We start from the raw sequence: 20,478 nt of genomic DNA, 5'->3' as shown, positions 1-20,478 counted from the left end.
GATATCTAGATAGATAGATAGGTACCTCTAGGTAGAGTGCCATAGACAAAGGTATCAGGAGCCCTAATATATAGATAGATAGATAGATGGATAAATAGATAGTTAGATAAATAAATAGATAGATAGATAGAAACATAGATAGATAGATAGGTACCTCTAGGTAGAGTGCCATAGACAAAGGTATCAGGAGCTCTACTATAAAGATAGATAAATAGATAGGTAGATAGATAGATAAATAGATAGTAAGATAGATAGATAGAAATATAGATAGATAGATAGATACCTCTAGGTAGAGTGCCATAGACAAAGGTATCAGGAACTCTACTATATAGCTAGATAGATAAATAGATAGATAGATAAATAGATAGATAGATACCTCTAGGTAGAGTGCCATAGACAAAGGTATCAGGAACTCTACTAAATAGCTAGCTAGATAGATAGATAGATATACATACAGACAGACAGATAGATATATATATATATATATACCTCTAGGTAGAGTGCCATAGACAAAGGTATCAGGAGCTCTACTATTTAGATAGATGGATAGGTAGATAGATAGGTAGATATAGATAGATAGATAGATAGATAGATAGATAGATAGATGGATAGATAGATGGACAGATATATAGATAGATAGAAACATAGATAGATATATAGATACCTCTAGGTAGAGTGCCATAGACAAAGGTATCAGGAGCTCTACTATTTAGATAGATGGATAGGTAGATAGATAGGTAGATATAGATAGATAGATAGATAGATAGATAGATAGATAGATGGATAGATAGATGGACAGATATATAGATAGATAGAAACATAGATAGATATATAGATACCTCTAGGTAGAGTGCCATAGACAAAGGTATCAGGAGCTCTACTACTGGGTGCAGTTAACCCCTGCAGATCATAGAAAATTATAGATTATTGGTTAGGTTGTTTGAAATTTCATAGAATCTTTTATATTATTAGAGTCGATCCGTAGGTTCGGCCTATTCATCTGATGTTTTAGAATATTGTTTGCTATGACATTAAGGTGCATATACATATATAGGCGAAATGTCTCTATAATTAAGTCATATAATGTAAGTATGTCCTTGAAAAGTTTCTTGTATTTGATAACAAGCAATTAAGTTAAGACACTCTACAAGTATATACAGTCTAATTTTTGAGCTTTGCCTTTATGGATATGTGATCGCTGTTTTAAAGATACTATTATATATTCGGATCTACTGCAGTTCACGGTAAACTATTGCTGGTAACGAATATTGCCAAAAATCTATGAATTTTAAAGGCTGCTAGCTGCCAAACGGCTGAACGTATAGATCATACCCGCACACCATTTTAAGCGGTATAAGTAGGCCTACAAATAATCTGGAATAGGCAAGATCCAATGATGCAAAGGGAAAGCTTCACTGAAGAAAAAACGCGTAAAATAGGCCTTTTTCGCGAATTTCTCTGCACTGCGAGATAATTATGCATGATTGATTTATGGCTATTCCAGATAATTTGTAGGCCTTCTTATGCCGCTTAAAACAGTGTGCAGGCATTATCTGTACGTTCAGCCGTTTGGCAGATTTTTGGCAATATTCGTTACCAGCAATATTTTACCGTGAACTGCAGTAGATCCATATATTCTATTATATACTTCTAGCGGCTACTCCCTTAGCAAGCAAAAATAGCCTAAAATCATCCCAAGACCTAGGTGAAGCTTTTTTTTTTAAAATGAACAATACTTTAAATAATAGGATCATTTACTGTCCACTATTATAATTTTTCATGCTTATTTTTTAAAACCTATTTATCTATAATTTTCTTTCCTTGAGATCTAGATCTGGGTCAAGAGAAAAATAGTCCTGCCTCCTGCCGGCCAGAGCAGCCTGGACAAATCCTCCCTGGCCGAAAGCTCCCCGGCCCCCGGAGCTCAGGGAATAATCTTCAGGTAATGTTTGTGGTCCTAAAATTGATAGGATGATTCTTTTAACAATATAGAAGGATTTTAAATCAGATTTTAGTGCCTATAAAAATACAGGCCTACCATTGGTCAACTAAAATGTATACTGCCTCTCTTTGGTAATTTGTATTGTATGACGTAATTTTTTATCGGCACTATAAGCTGCTCCAGTATATTTTTATACCCCAAATTTTCCCTTATTAAGCAAATAAAATAATGGGGGATGGGTTATTTTTTCGTTTTTTACTAGGTGGAAAATGGGAGTTTATCCACTCAAAAGCTCTGAAACCCCTCATTTTACCATCCTATAAATTTTAAAAAATACTTTAGGTTACCTCCCTCAAACCTTTGAAAATAATAAATACATTAATTTTAAGTATTAGAATACTTTTAAAAACTTTGAAAATTACAATAGGTCCATGCAATGTTAAGAAACATTATCATTAGAGTAATGAATTATTATTATATGACGTTATTCGGGATACTTCGGCCAAATGTTTTTTTATAGGCACCATAAAGAACTTTTTTCAAAATCTTGAAGAAATTTATTTGTAAATTTAGAAAGTTGCTCAAAAATCAGTATGACGTCATAAAAACGAGGGATTATTCATCTCTTATTAAGTGGTTTTCTTTCCCATTCCTCTTCTCCGCATCATTCATTTTTATGACGTCAGAATTTTTTTGGAGCGACTTTCTTCATTTACAATTTATTTTTGGTTACCTGCATGGCCCAATGGCTGGGGGCGGATGGCAGTTGGCGGCAGCGGGTATTGAGAGTGGCCGCTGGCGGACGAAACAGCCGCCGCTCCCCCAAAATGAGCACGGGAAAGTGGGGGTGTCTGGTATGCGGCGTTGTCATATCCGCCCATAGAGTTATCACAGTTAGATTTCTAAATATAATAAAAGTTTATTAATCCTATAAAATAAAGTAGCGACGGATCTCGCTAACCATCGAACCGATATTGTTCTACTTTACATTGTTCTTCTCATAGGTCCTAGAAAGGTATATAACTATTTTGGAGAGATAATACAATAGAATGTTTATTAATAGATGACCATTTAAAGGGCTTAGTGACACTTCGGGTACAAGTCCTCTCCTAGCCATTTTGAACATTTTCTCAACTCACTCAATCGCAGAGGGTATTATGCAAGGTACACCCAACTATTTGATTGCACAAGCTTTGTGTAGAGGTCCTAACTGTACATGGTAATAAAGTGCACCTGTATTGGGCCAGGGTATTCCCACTAGTAGGAAACAGCTTTTAATTTTTCATTTTAATATCCGCGGGAAGCTGTTTATAATACGTTGCGATTATATAGTAAATATTATGATTACTATCAAACGCTTTGTTAAATTCAAGGTGTCACAAATTAACCAATATCATAGAAGGGATCTTGATGGATAAGAATGGATGATAAATTGATATACATCCCCTATAATAAATATACAAAATTAACCCTGGTTTAGATTAATATTATTGGTTGAAAAGTTTGGATACTAATACCTAGGAACCAACTAATCTAAATTCATAAAAAATAACCAAAGCTCTTGATATATCGAATAAGAGACGAGGTCATAAAACTTTGAGTAATTTTAAGCACAATAATAATGAGAGGGAGAGTAATCTATTAACCATAGTACTATCACTGATGATATTGGGCTGTTTATTACTCTAGTCTCCAAAGTTTTATAATCACATTTCCTTATTCGTTGGCTTAACAACTAAGTGGACTTTTATTGGTTAGTTAATTTAATTAAGTTTTCAAACATTTCAACCCTGATTATAATCTACAGAAGAAGAAATTTTGTATATTAGCACACGGGATGTACTTCAATTTATCGGCCATTGTCTTATCCCTTGAGATCCCTGCATCATACCTGTTGTTGGCTTGGATAGAGGGAGGTTGAATTACCCCCTCTAAATCTACTTGGAAGGGTGCGAGTTCCCCCTCCTCCACTCACATTCAGCGGGTCTCCAAATTGAAAGGTTCCTACAAAAGAGATATAAACTGTACGACTGGATTGGAACCGGTTATTAGCCATACTGAAAAATCATGTATAGCATCATATTAGAGAAAAATTTTACGAATAACAAATTAAAAAAACAAACATTAGTAGCAGTTTTGTAAACTTTCATTTCAATATCCGTGGAAAGCTGTCTATTATGTGATGCTATGAATTATTTTTGTAGTGAAGCTTCTCTATAATTAATTGTCTATAAATTCATTGTTTTATGTTTTACTAGATTTTTTTTCCCTTCGCATTTCACTCTCTACCCTCTTTTAATATCCTAATATGAAAAAAAGAATAATAAACTGGTATACAACAATAATCTGACCTGAGCTGCTTGAGATGGACCCACTCAAATTAAACCCATTAATATCCTCGCTGCTGAACGAATCGTCCGCCAAATACTGGCCGTAGCCGCCAGTTTTATCCGCGGCCATGACCGCTAGCGATCGCCGCATAAGGGCAGGACTAGTGCGCGGCTGTAGGGAGAGAGAATTGCGGTTGGCGGCAGATGAGGATTTTGGCACGGGACTGGAAATTCGGCCGCCTAACACTGGACTACCAAGGGTCATAGAATTCCTAAAAAACATTTATAATAAGTTACATAGATTATGCTTATTATGGTGCCTATAAAAAATAACCAACGATAGTATACATTGTAAATAACCAATGCAATGGTAAAATGTATACTGGCCTATCATTGTTTATTTGAATTGTATGGCGTTATTTTAATTATAGGCACTATAAGCTGCTTAAAAGATCGTTAAAAAGATTTATAAGATGATATCTTAAAAAGAAGATAAACAAGGATGACAACATCCATAAGTAGCGAAGCAAAAATTTTGGTAGATGGGACTGACGGTCATTGTTGTTTTCTAAAAACGACGGGAAATTTAATTTTGATATCTTTAACTGAAAAAATTTTGAAAATCGATTAATAAACACCAAAGATATGGGGGAAAATGTAAAAAATATAAAAATAGCCAAAAACCTGCAAAAAGGCAGTCTGACTGTCATTGTTGATTTCTTCAATTGAGCGGAAATTTAATTTTGATATCTTTAACTGAAAAATTTTTGAAAATCGGTCCATAAACACCAAAGATATGGGGGAAAATGTAAAAAAATATAAAAATAGCCAAAAACCTGCAAAAAGGCAGTCTGACCGTCATTGTTGTTTTCTTCAAACGAAGGGAAATTTAATTTTGATATCTTTAACTGAAAAAAGTTTGAAAATCGGACCATAAACACCAAAGATATGGGGGAAAATGTAAAAAATATAAAAATAGCCAAAAACCTGCAAAAAGGCAGTCTGACCGTCATTGTTGTTTTCTTCAAACGACGGAAAATTTAATTTTGATATATCTAACTGAAAAAATTTTGAAAATCGGACCATAAACACCAAATATATGAGGAAAAATGTGGAAAATAAAAAAATAGCCTAAAACCTGCTAAAAAGCCGTCAGACCGCCATCGATGTTTTATAGTTAATTGTGCTCCTTAATGATGGGAATGTTGTCAAAAAATTTCAGCTTTCTATCTTTTATAGGAGCTGAGTAAATCTCATTTCCCCCATACCGTTACGGACTGACGGACGGACTGACGGACGGACTGACGGACTGACGGACGGACGGACAAAGTGAATTATAGAGTAGCTTCGCTACTAATAAATGGATGGATAGATACATATAAAGATGAACACAGCATTATTACATCTAATGCACAATCCTTGTGTCCATCTTGATTATGATTAGACGTAAGGGGAATTTAAATCTTAAGGTATCTATCTCATCGTATTATGGACAACTTTCCGCGGATATTGAAATAAAAAAATTATAAGATTAAAATCAGAATACAGGGTCCTTTTTAAAAGCGAAGCTTTTCTATAATTAGGGTCGGTCCGTCCGTCCGTCCGTCCGAGATAGTTAGCTTTTATTCGTTAATTTAGGCATGTTAGAATTGTCCTATCGATTTCAAAATTTGCACGGTGATTCCTGTAGTAGTTAGGTACGATAAAAAGCGTAGGAACTCTATAAGCGTTACCAGAATGTCCGTACGTCCATTTTAAACGTGTTTATTTTTAATAACAATATTTTATGTGATAAAATCATCCGATTGATCTGATTTTTTGATTACTGATTCCTATTACAATAAAGTACAATATTATGTGCGAAGCATCTCTAAAATCAAGTATTAAAATGTCAGTATGTCCTTAAACAGAATTTTGTATTTAAGAAGTTTTGCAACAAATTTACGTATAATTTTGTCAAACCTATATTTTGTATATTCAGTTCTGACACTCAACAAAAGTGAATTTTCGTCTGTCATATCGTTTTAGAGCTTCTCTTTTATGGATATTGTCATCCTTGTTTTATAAAGGATACTTTCACTAAAAATATCAGCAGTCTAACTTAAATAGAATTCGAGAAAATTACATTTAACTCCTAGTGTTACTGTCTTACGGACGGACATACAGACAATGTGAATTATAGAACAGCTTCGATAAATATATTTGGGTAGATAGATTAATAGATAATTAAATAGATAGATAGAAAAATATGATACCTTAAATTTCTAGCATGCCTCGCCTCTAGCAGAGGCGACCAGGCTCTGTTTAAGAGATCTTGATGGGTGTATTGTAGGGGGGCTTGTAAAGGGGGCAGGGAGGAGGGGGTGTACATAGAGCTCGGGTATAAACAGTCGTTGTCCAATCTTAATAAGATAAAAATAGATAGCTACATAGATAAGATATATAATAAGATAGACAATCAGAAATTTTGTGGATAGACAGATACATAAACAGATAGATATATATAGATAGCCAGATAGGTTGTCAGATAGTAAAAAAAACATAGGCATATAGCAAGATACATAATAAGATAGAAATTCAGATACATAATAGATAGATAGCTAGAAACAAGGTAGAGAGTCAGACAAATAAGATGATAGATATTGATATAGGTAGTCAAATTCTATAACAAGATAGACAATAAGATAGCTAGTCAGATGAATGTTTTTAGATGGATAAATAGATACCCAGTCAAGTTCATAAACAGATAGATAGATAGTCAGATAGATAATAAGATATAGATAGCCAGAGATAGATGATAAGATATTGATAGTCAGATAGATAGCTAGAGGAAAGAATAGATAGATAGATAGATACCTGTTATCAGAATTGACCCCGACACTTGAAACTGGGGGTGGGTAGTTCTCATACCTCCCCCTTGTATCACCATGCATAGATAGATAGATAGATAGATAAATAGATACCTGTTATCAGAATTGACCCCCACACTTGAGACTGGGGGTGGATAGTTCTCATACCCCCCCCTGGTGTCTCCATGCATAGATAGATAGATGGATAGATAGATATATATAGATAGATAGATAGATACCTGTTATCAGAATTGACCCCGACACTTGAGACTGGGGGTGGGTAGTTCTCATACCTCCCCCTAGTATCCCCATGAAGACTCAAACCTAAATAAGAAATTTATTTTAATAAATAATACATTCTTTTAGTTATAGCGTTTGCGCCCCTAGAGGCCTTGTATTTAAAGGGACAGAAAGGGGCTAGAAAAATATCCTTAAACCATTCTTAAACCAGACTTAAATATGAAAATTAAATAGCCAAAAACAATCACGGGACATACATAAAACTTACCTAAATAAAAGAATCATTTAAGTAGTTATTGAGATCCTAAGCTTCAGACAAAAAATCCTTACTACTTTAGGAGTAATAGGAGCATTGAGGCTCATATTTTACAAACTTTGTTTTGTTGGATTAAACTTAGTTGGTTGCTAAATAAGTTATATTTTTATTGTAAAGATTTGTTTTACTTATGATAACTGTCTATCTGGTTGTGTGTGTGTGTGTTTGTCTGTCTTATTGTCTGTCTGTATGTATGTCTGTATGTCTATCTGTCTGTCCGTCTGTCTGTCTGTCTGTCTGTCTGTCTGTCTGTCTGTCTGTCTGTCTATCTATCTATCTATCTATCTATCTATCTGTCTGTCTATCTATCTATCCATTTATGGTTCCAAAAATTTGTATTAATCTTAAATGTTTTTATTTCAATATCCGCGGATAAATAACTGTTATATGTAATTTTTTTATATTTTAGATAGTAAAGCGTCTTACAGTAAAGGGGAGTGTGAAATAGCTCAGAATATGGACAATAGTGACATAGATACAGGTAGATAGATAAATAGGGTTCCATTGGAATTCAGCCCACACGGGATTCAACCCACGGAATTTAGCCCAGCGGGATTCAACCCAACGGTATTCAGCCCACACGGGATTCAACCCACGGTATTCAGCCCATACGGGATTCAACCCACGGTATTCAGTCCATACGGGACTCAAACCACGGAATTCAGCCCATGTGGGACTCAACCCATGGAATTCAGTCCATACGGGACTCAACCCATGGAATTCAGTCCACACGGGATTCAACCCATTATATATGTAAAATTACCAGTTTGAAAAAAATATTTTTTTTTTAAATTTGAGAACAAAATTTTTAGAAATTTTTTTTAAAAAGTTTTGAAAAAAGTTTATGTAAATTTTTTTATTGTAGAAATTATTTTATAAAATATGCTTTATAAAAAATTTGAGAAAAAAGAATTATTTTCTAAAAATTTGTTTCTTAAATTTGAAAAAAAATTATTTGTTTTTACCCAGCTGTTCAAAAATCCGCATGGAAACTAAAGGAACGACGCATGAATACGACGCAATACTATTATTTTCCTCGATGTAAAAAAAGGCGCATGTGCATGCATTTGAGCTGATACGATGCTTTTTTATTATTTTTCTCGATATGCTCTTATGACGTACGTGTTTTTAAAGGCATCGCATTTTGGACCTGTTTTGCGATGGGAAAAAAAAAATGCGTCGGGTTTTATTCGTGGGAAAAAAATGCGTATGCATCGTATGAGTACGTCATTTTTTTTTATAAAATTGGATGGTGTTATATTATAATACGCCGAGTTTATTTATGGCGGAAAAAAATAAAATTATGACGTTTGCATCATGTTGGTGCGGGCTAGACACTACAAAATATAAAATGATATTTATATAATATTTTTAATAAGTTTTTTTTATAATTTTAATTAAGTTTTTTTATAAAAATCTAATAAAATTTTATATTTCAATTTATGAAACTTTTGAAACTAGTGTAATTAACAGTAAATCCTCTCTCTCACTTATTAAATTACTATCGGCTATGCCCCTAGAAGCCTCTAGGTGCACTGGTAGGAGGGGGAAAAGTTGACCTTATCCCATTTTAAATTTGAGTTTCAAAAGAGTTAAAAAAATATTTTTCGGGGGGGGGAGGGAGGTGTAGAACCCTCCCAAAAAATAGTTAAAAACCTTCCCAGGAACTATAAGAAGCTTCACTGTAAAGGAGAACAATATCAGTTCGGCGGTTAGCGAGATCCTTTGGGACAGACAAAAAACGTTTACTACTTTATATAATAGGATTGATGTAAAATAATACTCTTACCTTTTAAACTTATAAAACTTATTTATGATAAAATTATATGCATTTTATTCTTTGTACTTAATCACAATTTCGATGATTAGATTCTCCTTTCAAAATTATAGCAACAAGAAATTGAGAATGTGATTTATATTCATTCATTCAAAATCTCATCACAAAATTGAACGAAGATCTTTAATTAATTAATTTATAAATCTTCACTTCACACAATGTTGTTGTTATTGTAGTCGAGTGTATACTAATACTACCTGTGTAGCTACGCTAGTGGCCGGCCTGGCCACAGGGGTACCAGATTTTTAATTATAAATATATATAATTATACTTTTAAAAACACTAGTTTACAAATTATTCGGTGTTTTTAAAAAAAATGTTTTAGAATTTGAATTTAAATAAAACTATTCAATTATTTTTAATGACATTTAATTTTATTTTTATGCGATTACCCTGTTTAGCTAGCAGACAAGTTAGTCAGCTGTCCTAACTTAAGCCTAGGTTTCTCCCAACCCCTCCTTAACCATAACCACCCCCATCCCATCCCATCCAATTGGTGTCCTCCCCACACATGTTTTCCCTCCTCTCTTTTATTTTTTTAAGGCTATTTCCCCCCCTACAAATCCTCCCTTTATCGACGCAAATTACCCGTTAAGTAAAAAGAAATTACACATTTTTTTGTAAGTAAAATCCCTATTTAAATAATATTGCTTGCATCATTTCATAAAGTCACGTCACATTTATTTCAATTTAACGACGTCATATACGACGTAGAAGTTGTTATTTTTAAAATTTAAACTACACAAACAAATTAGCTACATTTTTTAAAATTTGTCAACGTTTCTGTGCGGCTATACTCAAAAAACGCCTATCTCAGAAAACGCCTATCTCAAAAAACGCCTATCTCAGAAAACGCCTATCTCAAAAAACGCCCATCTCAGAAAACGCCTATCTCAAAAAACGCCTTTTTCATAAAATGCCTACTAGATTTTTAAAAATTATCTTGTAGTGAAACATGTAAGTCTAATAAGGTATTGTGAATATTGTACAATATGTACATTATAAATCTTCTTATTGAAATATCTATCCCTGAAATATAATGTCACTTTTGTTCATTCCTTAGGCACTTTTTATTTTTTTTTAATCATTTTGAGCAATAACATACTAAAGGTTTGCTTTTTGAAAATTGATCATGCAAACAACCCAGTTTACTATGAGCTCTTTTAAAACATACTTCTTATTTATTTTATTATTTATTTATTTTATTTTATTTATTAAATAGTTTGGAAAACACAAAATTTTGTACTAGTTTATATTATGATTAAAAGAAATTTTAGATTCATGTTATATAATTATTAACATACACAAAAGATATACAAAATATTTATTGAGTATGATATGCTTTAAAATTATCAGAATTTTATAGCTGTTCCTCAAAAAAAATTAGTTTAGAATAATTATTATATACTATAAAGCAATTTAATATTTTTAATGTCTTATCCCTAAATTCCTTCTTATTTTATCAGATTCAAAAATGATTTACTTTTCAATAAGGTTCAATAATTAAACCCTTACCTCTAATGAGTTCTTCCTTCAATAATTTTCTCCCATCCCGTATTTTCCATTTATTCAAACTATCCCTATTCTCTTCCCAGCATATACTTTTATCGCATTATTTTAAGAAACATGTTGCATTAATGCGTCCTTAATGACGTAACTTTTTTATTACTATACAAATGACGTTTCATATTTTTAAAATTTTTTTTAATGTCGTATTTTGTACCAAAAATACGTCGTTATCTTTAAAAAAACGTCACAAAAAAATGTAAATAATAGCAATATTTTGAATTTAATGACATTTTATCTTAAATAAAAACGCATTGACACATCAATTTTTCCTTTAAAACGTCCAGAAAAACAAGATGGCCGCCAAACTTTCAAAATTGTATTTTTATTTTTTTTTATTATTTGTGGTAAATAAAATGATAAAATTTAATTCAATTTAAATCATTTAAGAACGTCATAAAAAACAATATGGCTACCAAATTTGGTAATATATTATTTACTTTCAAACAAAATATTAGATAAAATTCATGGTTAAAATTTATCTAATAATTTTGAATCAAACACATAATATGTTTCAATTGAATCATTACTTACTGAAAAAGTTTCTTGACCTATATATATGGTTCTATTCTTTGTAGAAGGTCTTACCAAAAAAATTAGTTTTCATAAAATACATGCAAAAAGGAACTAAAATATAAATTCATAGTGGTGTCTGTAGTACTAAAATCTTTCATTCCATTACAAAATAATAATTGTCAAACTAAAAATAAGGTCAAAACATTTAGAAAACAAAGCTAAACAATGAGTGATTTCAACTGCCATCTGGTGTCAAAATCAGTAACTATTTGTTCCATCTCCTTTTTAAATTCATATAAGATCATTTTAATGCGTCCTTATTTTCAATATGTCATTTAAATTATTTAATTAATAAAGATGACTTACTACAAATTAAGGACGTTTTGATTCCACATTATTTATTTTATATACTGTGATATTGATATGTAATTCTATAAAATATATTAATTTGTAATTTCTTTTTTTTAAAGAAAAATGGTGGCAAATAAAAAACAATTAAGGCCATATTAATAAGTCATTTTCTTTAAATACGTCACAAAAAAGAATTATTGAAAATTAACGACATATCAATGCAACCTTTCTAAAGAAACAAAACCACTTTAGTAGATGCTGGGTTAAGCTACTCTTTAGTTTACCATTCTATCCATCTTTTTACATAGTGTATTGACTGGTTGGATTGGTATTTTATTATTCTATTGAATACTAGTTATAAATAAGGCTTTATTTGTAAAAAATGTAGTGGGCATTTTATGAAAAAGGCGTTTTTTGAGATAGGCGTTTTCTGAGATGGGCGTTTTTTGAGATAGGCGTTTTCTGAGATGGGCGTTTTTTGAGATAGGCGTTTTCTGAGATAGGCGTTTTTTGAGATGACCCTTCTGTGCGTCGTGTGTGTTGTAACTTTTATGGAAGAAATTGGAAAGATGTAACAAGTAACAATTTTATCAAATTCTCGACGTGTTAATAAGGCAATAGCGTTACATTTTCTTATAAACCGACGCATTTCTCATAATGTAACGTATGAATGTGTCGTTCAGCCATCCTCGATGCGGCTTTTTGAAAAGCTGGGTAAAACTGAGAATTTTATATATATATTGGGTTGAATTCCGTGTGGACTGAATTCTCAGTTTTAAAAACAAATATTTTTTTTCAAATTTGAGAAACAAATTTTTAGAAAATAATTCTTTTTTTCTCAAATTTTTTTATAAAGCATATTTTATAAAATGATTTCTAAAATAAAAAAATTTACATAAACTTTTTTTTTTAATTTTCTAAAAATTTTGTTCTAAATTTAAAAAAAAATATTTTTGAAAACTGGTAATTTTAGATATATAATGGGTTGAATCCCGTGTGGACTGAATTCCATGGGTTGAGTCCCATATGGACTGAATTCCGTGGGTTGAGTCCCGTATGGACTGAATTCCGTGGGTTGAGTCCTGTATGGACTGAATTCCGTGGGTTGAGTCCCGTATGGACTGAATTCCGTGGGTTGAGTCCCATGTGGGCTGAATCTCGTGGGTTGAATCCCGTGTGGGCTGAATACCGTTGGGTTGAATCCCGCTGGGCTGAATTCCGTGGGTTGAATCCCGTGTGGGCTGAATTCCAATGGAACCCTATTTATCTATCTACCTGTATCTATGTCACTATTGTCCATATTCTGAGCTATTTCACACTCCCCTTTACTGTAAGACGCTTTACTATCTAAAATATAAAAAAATTACATATAACAGTTATTTATCCGCGGATATTGAAATAAAAACATTTAAGATTAATACAAATTTTGTTAACAAATCAGGTATTAATTGTATGAAAATTGTTCTGTAATACGATTCTATACAGGATTTCTCAGTAACAGTTCTATTCCAGCGGTTATTAATTGGCATATTATTACTTGGATGTTGTATCTTATTTTCATATTCTCTAATAAAGTGATATTCACAGATGGCTAAAATAACAATACCCTCTTTAACTCATCCCCTTCCCTCCTACTGGATGAAAAAAACTGACAAATAAATGAGGTCCAGCAATATTTCTTTTCAAATTTCTTTGTTCAGAATGTGTTACTTTTCAAAATACTTTTACCTTTTTTCTCTAAAATGCTTACATATTTTCTTTAAACTTTTAATTAAATTTTGATGAAAGAAAATTTTCTTTTAAAATGAGCATTTTAAAAGATTTTAGTTTTCACAAAATAGAATACTTTTGACATTTTATTTATTATTGCAGCTTCTCTTTAAGTTAAAAAGTTGTAATACTTAAAAGCTTAAAATTGCTTTAGATTACACATAAAATTTGGGGAGTGAGGAGACATTGGGCTGTTTATTTAGTCTTATAATAAGTTTTATAATAGCGTTTTTTATTCGTTGGTTGAACAACTTTGGAGACTTTTATTGAATTTTGATTGGTTGGTTAATAGCGTTGAAAAAAAAAGATAGATATATATATTCTAAGTAAAATAGAAAGTATAGATAGATAGATAGAAAAAAATTGAAAGTATGGATGGAAAGATAGAAGTATAAAAAAGAAAAATAGATCTAATCTATATAATAACAAATAATTGAAAGATATGCATAGATTAAAAGAAATCACGAAACCATTAAATTGTAAGGTTTATGTCTTTTCAAGCATGACCGACAGCCAGCCGGGCAAATTAATATATAGATGCCCTGCTTATATGTGAAAGGAATCTTTACTAAAGATTCAATCTTTCTTTAAAAGCAGCCAAGAAAATCACATTTCTCTCATAGCGTTACGAATGGACTGATGGACAGACAGACACAGTGAATTATGGAGTAGCTTCGCTTCTAAAAAGATAGATAGATGTATTCTATGTAAAATGCCAACCATATCTTTAGATTAAATATTGTTAATAATTTAAATCAATACTCTTTTGTATTATTTCAACACAGACAAAGACGACATTGTACTTTTGATAATTTTACACGGCAATTGCGCACCAAGATCATGCTTTACAATCAGCTGATCTTTGTTTACATTTTCATATTGTCAACATGTTCTATGTATGTAAAATAGAGTATAGATAGATAGATATAGATATAAAAAGATAGATAGATGTATTCTATGTAAAATGGCAACCATATCTTTAGATTAAACATTGTTATGCATTTTTTTACTTCGCCTCACTGACTTTGGTGTTCAGATTTTTAAGCACAAAAATGTTTATAGCTAAAATTATAGTGTATATGCCCCCTAGGGGTCTCTAGGGGCACCTACGGTTGATTTTTAGTTTTAAAAGCAAACGATAAAAATAAGGATGACAACATCCAAAATCAAAAAGCACAAAAAAAATCATGGATATGTTTACTGACCAGAAGATTTAAAGAGCATTTGTTAAAATAAAGAATGGGTTATTGAAGAAAATATAACGAAACTTTCTAACACATTTTTTTTATAACTTGTATTTTGTACTAAATATAAATATAAAAATATTTTTTTAAAACCTTTATCATCATACAGACATCCTGTTACTTTATTCAGCTGGTTTGAAGGCACACTAGGTGAAATGCATTTTTATGCAGATAAAGAAAATGTAAGATGTAAAGATATTTTCAGGAAAATAGGGACGATCATTTATTAGTCCACAAAGTTTCAAATTTAACGGTTTTTTTTTCGTTGGCTTTACAACTTTGGGGACATTTGAATTTGTTAATTAAGTGTTCAAATGTTTCAACCACTAATTGTAATCTACAGAATGGATAATTTTATGTATAATCATTTGGGGATAGACATCAATTTATTGTCCATTAAGTTGTCCCTTTAGATCCGAATAAACGAGTTCCATTTTAGCAAGGTAAATTGGTGACAATTTTTCCCCTGACATAATATCCATAGTATAAGCTACATCTATTTCTATAGCAGCCAAGAAAATAGTAAATCCCTAACAGCATTGCAGACTGACAGACAAAGTGAATCATTGCAGGATCTAACGGAAAAAGACAATAAACAATAAATTGATTTACATTGTACATCCCCAATTATGATACATAAAATTACCCCTTCTGTAGATTACAATAAGTGGTTGAAACGTTTGAACGCTCAATTTAATGAACCAATCAATCAAAATTTAATATAGTCCCGAAAGTTGTTGAACAAACGAATAAAAAAAGTTACTATAAAACGTTGGGGACCAGTGTAATAAACTTAACAGTCAAATGTAATCTCTCTCTCTCTCTCTCTCTCTGAATAATTGCCTATTCCTAAATCCATGAAAAAAAGGGAAAAGAACTTATGTAGTAACAAACCAAATTATCAGTCATTGTCTTATCCCTTTAGATCCCTGCAATCATTGCCTATTCCTAAATCCATGAAAAAAAAGGGGAAAGAACTTATGTAGTAACAAACCAAATTACACACGAAAGGATTTCTTTTACCAGTTAAATGAAATTAAATTGTTTTAACCAGAACAGTTAAATTTATCGCATTGTATTATAGACAGCTTTCCGCAGATATTTAAATAAAAAAAATATAAAATTAAAACCAGTTTCGTTAGACCCCAGGGGTCAAAGGCCCGGGTTAACAACACTGGTATTAATTTTCGTGGAAAACTGGCTATAATAATATGCCATACATGCTTTTTCACTATGGCTGAGAACAGGTTCTAATACAGTGGATAATAATCGGTTTCGAAGCCATACTGGAAAGTTTAATTTGTAACAGGGAGCAATTTTCTTTTAATAGACAATAACGTAAAAAAATATTTTAGAACTGAATGCGTCAACAGTTTTGAGAGTAAATTCAAAGATGTAACAATTCTCCCATCGATTTGAAACTTTTGAACAGTGAGATAGCATCTTATAATACAAGTATCCATAACTCATATGGAACCTCTTTTAAAATCAGGGCTCGGCGAACGCGCCTCAACCGCAGAAAAGCATCAAAACCCACTTATTTACAGACACAACTAATTTCCAAAAGATTGTTTGTCTACTTGTTAAATGGTTTAGACATGAAGCTGAATTTTAAAGCTATAATATGACGATTTCAATTAAATGATGCTCACACTCGGCTGACAAGCATCCGCCTAGCCCTGCTTAAAATTTTCGACCGTTGTACACAGACAAACACACAGACATCCAACTACTATTAAATATAGACTATAATTTAATTTACAGTATGGCTTCGAAACCGATAAGTATCCGCTGGATTAGAACCAGTTATCAGCATACTAAAATTAGGTATAGCACCATACTACAAACAATTATCCATGAATATTGAAATAAAAATCATAGAATTAATACCAGCTTCCACATGTGTTCCAAGCTAACAAAGCTAGGTTAAATCTTATTTTTATTTTAATATCTACGGAAAGCTGTCTATAATACGATGCAATAAATTCCATATTCTTTCAATAATTTAATAATGCCTATATTTTGAAAAATCCTAGTGTCTCAAAATTCAATTTATTTTGCATATATAGGTTAAATTTCTGAAGAATAGGTGAAAAAATTTATATTTTTAAGTTTCGAAGATTCTCTATAATTCACCTTCTCTGTCCGTCCGTCTATTAGTCTATCACTTAGTCCGTAATGTAATGGGAAAAAAGTGATTTTTTTGACTGCTTTCCTTTAATATGAAGTAGTAAAGTTTTTGGTTTGTAGTCTGAAATTTCGAAAACTTTTAAACCGGTTAAGTTTTCCTTTTTAGGAAGGCTTCACAGAGTTGATGGTTTTAAGCTATTTTCTAATATTCTATTCCTACATATTCTTTGAAATTGAAACAAAGATTTTTTGAAAGGTTTGTGTGCAAATTGAAACTTTGGGTCTCAACAAGGTTACAGGGATAGTTCAATTAATTTAAAATTCAAAGTTCATGCATTATTTTAAAGACTTAGGAATGAGGGGGTAATGGTGTGTTCTTATCTTTATATATAAGTAACAAGATGTCTATGTGTATGTCTGTATACCGAAGGATCTAACTTTTCGCAGATTCCATATGGTTCTCCTTTACAATGTTGCTTTTTATAATTAGTGGTTGAAACGTTTAGACACTCAACTTAAAGGACCAACGAATAAGAAAACTTTATTATAAAACTTTGGGGACTAGTGTAATAAACAGTCCAATGTCCCCTCTCTCCTATCCCTGTGTCTCAAGGACTTTCAAATTTTAGAGGTTTTCAAAGATTTTTTTTGTCATTGCACTATGACACTACGGTAGAAATCTAACAAAGATATAAATTCTACTGTTTTATTAATAGAAAAAAGGATTACAGAACCAAAATTTAGTTCAATTACTTACCCAAAGACACACTTTCACACTACAACGCTTTCGTTTTCTTTTTAAGATAATAGAAAATGAATCGTCTCATTAGATTGAAACTCAAAAAAGAAAAATTAATTTTAAAATTTTTTTGCATTGAAAAATTTCTGAGTCTCTAGCATTTAGGGACTCTGTATTTAAATGGAGTGGGGAGACCATGCCCTTAATATAAAAATATAGTTTTAAACCCTCCCATTTGAAGTTTCCTTGAAATGGCAAACTGATTCAGTTCAGTGGTTAGCAGATAAACCTTTCTACTTTATAAAATAATAAGTTGAATTTTACCCATTAGATATATACAAGAGAGGAACGGGATATTGGGCTGTTTTATTACACTAGTCCCTTAAGTCTTTTTCTTATCCGTTGGCTTAACCAATTTTCTCGTATTCATTCGAATCCGGTGGATAGGAACCGGTTCTCATCCATACGAAAAAACTATGTCTAGCATCGTATTATATCCAGTTTTCTACGAATATAGAAATGTACAATCATAAGATTAAAACTAGTTTTTTTAGCCGATGCCTTCGGCACCACGGGGCTAAAAAAACTAGTTTTAATCTTATAATTGTACATTCTATATCCGCGGAAAGCCGTTTATAATACGATACGAGAAATAACTATTATTGAATTTACACTGGTTGGTTCATTTAGTTGAATATTCAAAGGTTTCAACAAAAAATTGCAATCTGCAGAAGAGGTATTTTTATGCAACATCATTAGGGAGTAGTGTGACTCACATACATAAACACTCACACACACACATACACACACACACACACACACACACTTACAATTGAAAACCCCAAAAGACAAACACTTACAGTATGCACTAAGGGGGTTAAAATTTTGGTTCTAATATAATTACAAATCTAAATTACAGTATGATTTAAGTCTAAGAAAACCAATTTGAATACTGTAATAATTCTGGTTTAAACATCTATAAACCCAGCACAAAGTTGGGGAAAAGGACCTAAAGTTTCATTAAAATGTTTGAAAAAATAGAAAATAGGTCGTCTACTTTGTGGTAGAGGATATTTTAGTGAGACAACTAAATTTAAAAATAGCAAAAAACTGGAATTTATAGTAAAGTATCTTCTCTTTATGTTTATTTTTGTAATCGTATGGATATAGTGCCCCTAGAGGCCTCTAGTTCTAAACCATACTAAAAATATCATGTATGGCTTTTAATTACAGACAATTTTCATGAATATCAAAAAAAAGTCATAAAATTTATACCAGTTTTGTTAACCCTGAGTGGCCGAATTTTCGAATTTTTCATCTTAATATCCACGAAAAACTGAATTTAATACGATGCTATAAATTTAACTATTCGTTAACTTTTCTTTGGTAAAAATGTAAGTTAATTTTGGAGATATATTAGAAAGAGAACGCGGAGGAAAATTAGTTTTAATGAATTGATGGCTAGGGCTTAGGTTAGATAATTATATTAATCTTGCGGACTAAATTAAAATAGATTGGCAGGGATCTAAAGGGATAAGACAATGGCCGATACATTAATGTATCTCTTATGATTATTGTATTGGTAATTTTGTGTTTTTCAGAAAGGAGAGAATAGTTATTTCTCATATCGTATTATAAACGGCTTTCCGCGGATATAGAATGTACAATTATAAGATTAAAACTAGTTTTTTAGCCCAGTGGTGCCGAAGGCACCTGCTAAAAAAACTAGTTTTAATCTTGTGATTGTACATTTCTATATTCGTAGTTTTTCGTATAAATGAGAACCGGTTCCTATCCACCGGATGCGAATGAATACGAGAAAAATCTTTATTGAAATTTTGATTTATATTTGATATGTGATGAAATGGTGTAAGGTTTCGAAGACGACTTTTGTGTGTTTACGTCGAAATTGTGCGCGGCATTCTAATGTTTATGTTGCTTTGTTATGGCTTGGTAGCCATATTGTGTTGTGGATTTGTTGATATAGGTGGAAAGATTCCTTCTTTAGACAAAATGTATTTTTTTTTGTGCATATTAGATGGTTAAGGCTTAGGTTAGATAATTATATTAATCTTGCCCACTAAATTTAAATAGATTGCAGGGATCCTAAGGGATAAGAAAATGGCCGATAAATTAATGTGTATCTTTAATGATAATATTCAAAGAGTCAACATTACCCCTTCTGTAGATTACAATTAGTGGTTGAAAGAGACGTTTGGACTAAATTAACCATTAAAATTTATGTTTTTAATATGAACCTCTTTTATTGGTCAGTTCGTTCATCCATTAAGAGAGAGGGCATGGTGGGTAACGTTATTTTATGAAAATCTGGTGCAATATCCAAGTAATAACATATCAATTAGTACATTTTACCATCTATTTCTGGATAGATAGATAAAATCCTTAATTGGCTATGCTGTCTTAATATTAAAGTATAAAATAGAGGGATAAGGGGTTATATAACTATATGTTCCACCCCATGGGCCCTGTGCCGATTGTAATATCAGCCAACAGCGTCGCAAATATTAACACAGCCAAGTCGCTATAAAAGAGCAAAAATTGATTTGCTAGCAGACGAAAAAGGTCCACAACACTGAATACAGGTAGTTAACTGGATTATATATCTATATTTACTACATTTATTGGCT

General features: G+C 31.8%; 1 protein-coding gene across 1 annotated transcript; it reads right to left on the bottom strand.

Moving 5' to 3' along the window:
- Positions 1-1,805: 1,805 nt before the first annotated feature.
- Positions 1,806-7,198, bottom strand: LOC145333382 (uncharacterized). Its single transcript, XM_080178500.1, has 6 exons — positions 7,129-7,198; positions 6,528-6,674; positions 4,294-4,544; positions 3,834-3,946; positions 2,676-2,844; positions 1,806-1,957 (listed from the first exon to the last, which is right to left on the bottom strand). The coding sequence occupies exons 2-6, from the start codon at positions 6,641-6,643 to the stop codon at positions 1,806-1,808; spliced, it is 801 nt and encodes a 266-aa protein (XP_080034626.1). The 5' UTR covers positions 6,644-6,674; positions 7,129-7,198.
- Between the last annotated feature and the right edge of the window lie 13,280 nt (positions 7,199-20,478).

Source organism: Acartia tonsa, chromosome 12 (genome assembly GCF_053477335.1).
Source record: "Acartia tonsa isolate MP-2025a chromosome 12, ASM5347733v1, whole genome shotgun sequence".
Classification (NCBI taxonomy): domain Eukaryota; kingdom Metazoa; phylum Arthropoda; class Copepoda; order Calanoida; family Acartiidae; genus Acartia; species Acartia tonsa.
This window is presented reverse-complemented; position numbering and strand designations above follow the sequence as displayed.

Excerpts from the sequence above, each read along its gene's own strand:
- LOC145333382 (XM_080178500.1), bottom strand. The coding sequence starts at position 6,643 with ATGTACACCCCCTCCTCCCTGCCCCCTTTACAAGCCCCCCTACAATAC. Across the intron at positions 4,545-6,527 it reads AGGCATGCTAGAAATTTAAG|GAATTCTATGACCCTTGGTA; the intron begins GTATCATATTTT and ends AATGTTTTTTAG. Across the intron at positions 3,947-4,293 it reads GTCCATCTCAAGCAGCTCAG|GAACCTTTCAATTTGGAGAC; the intron begins GTCAGATTATTG and ends TCTCTTTTGTAG.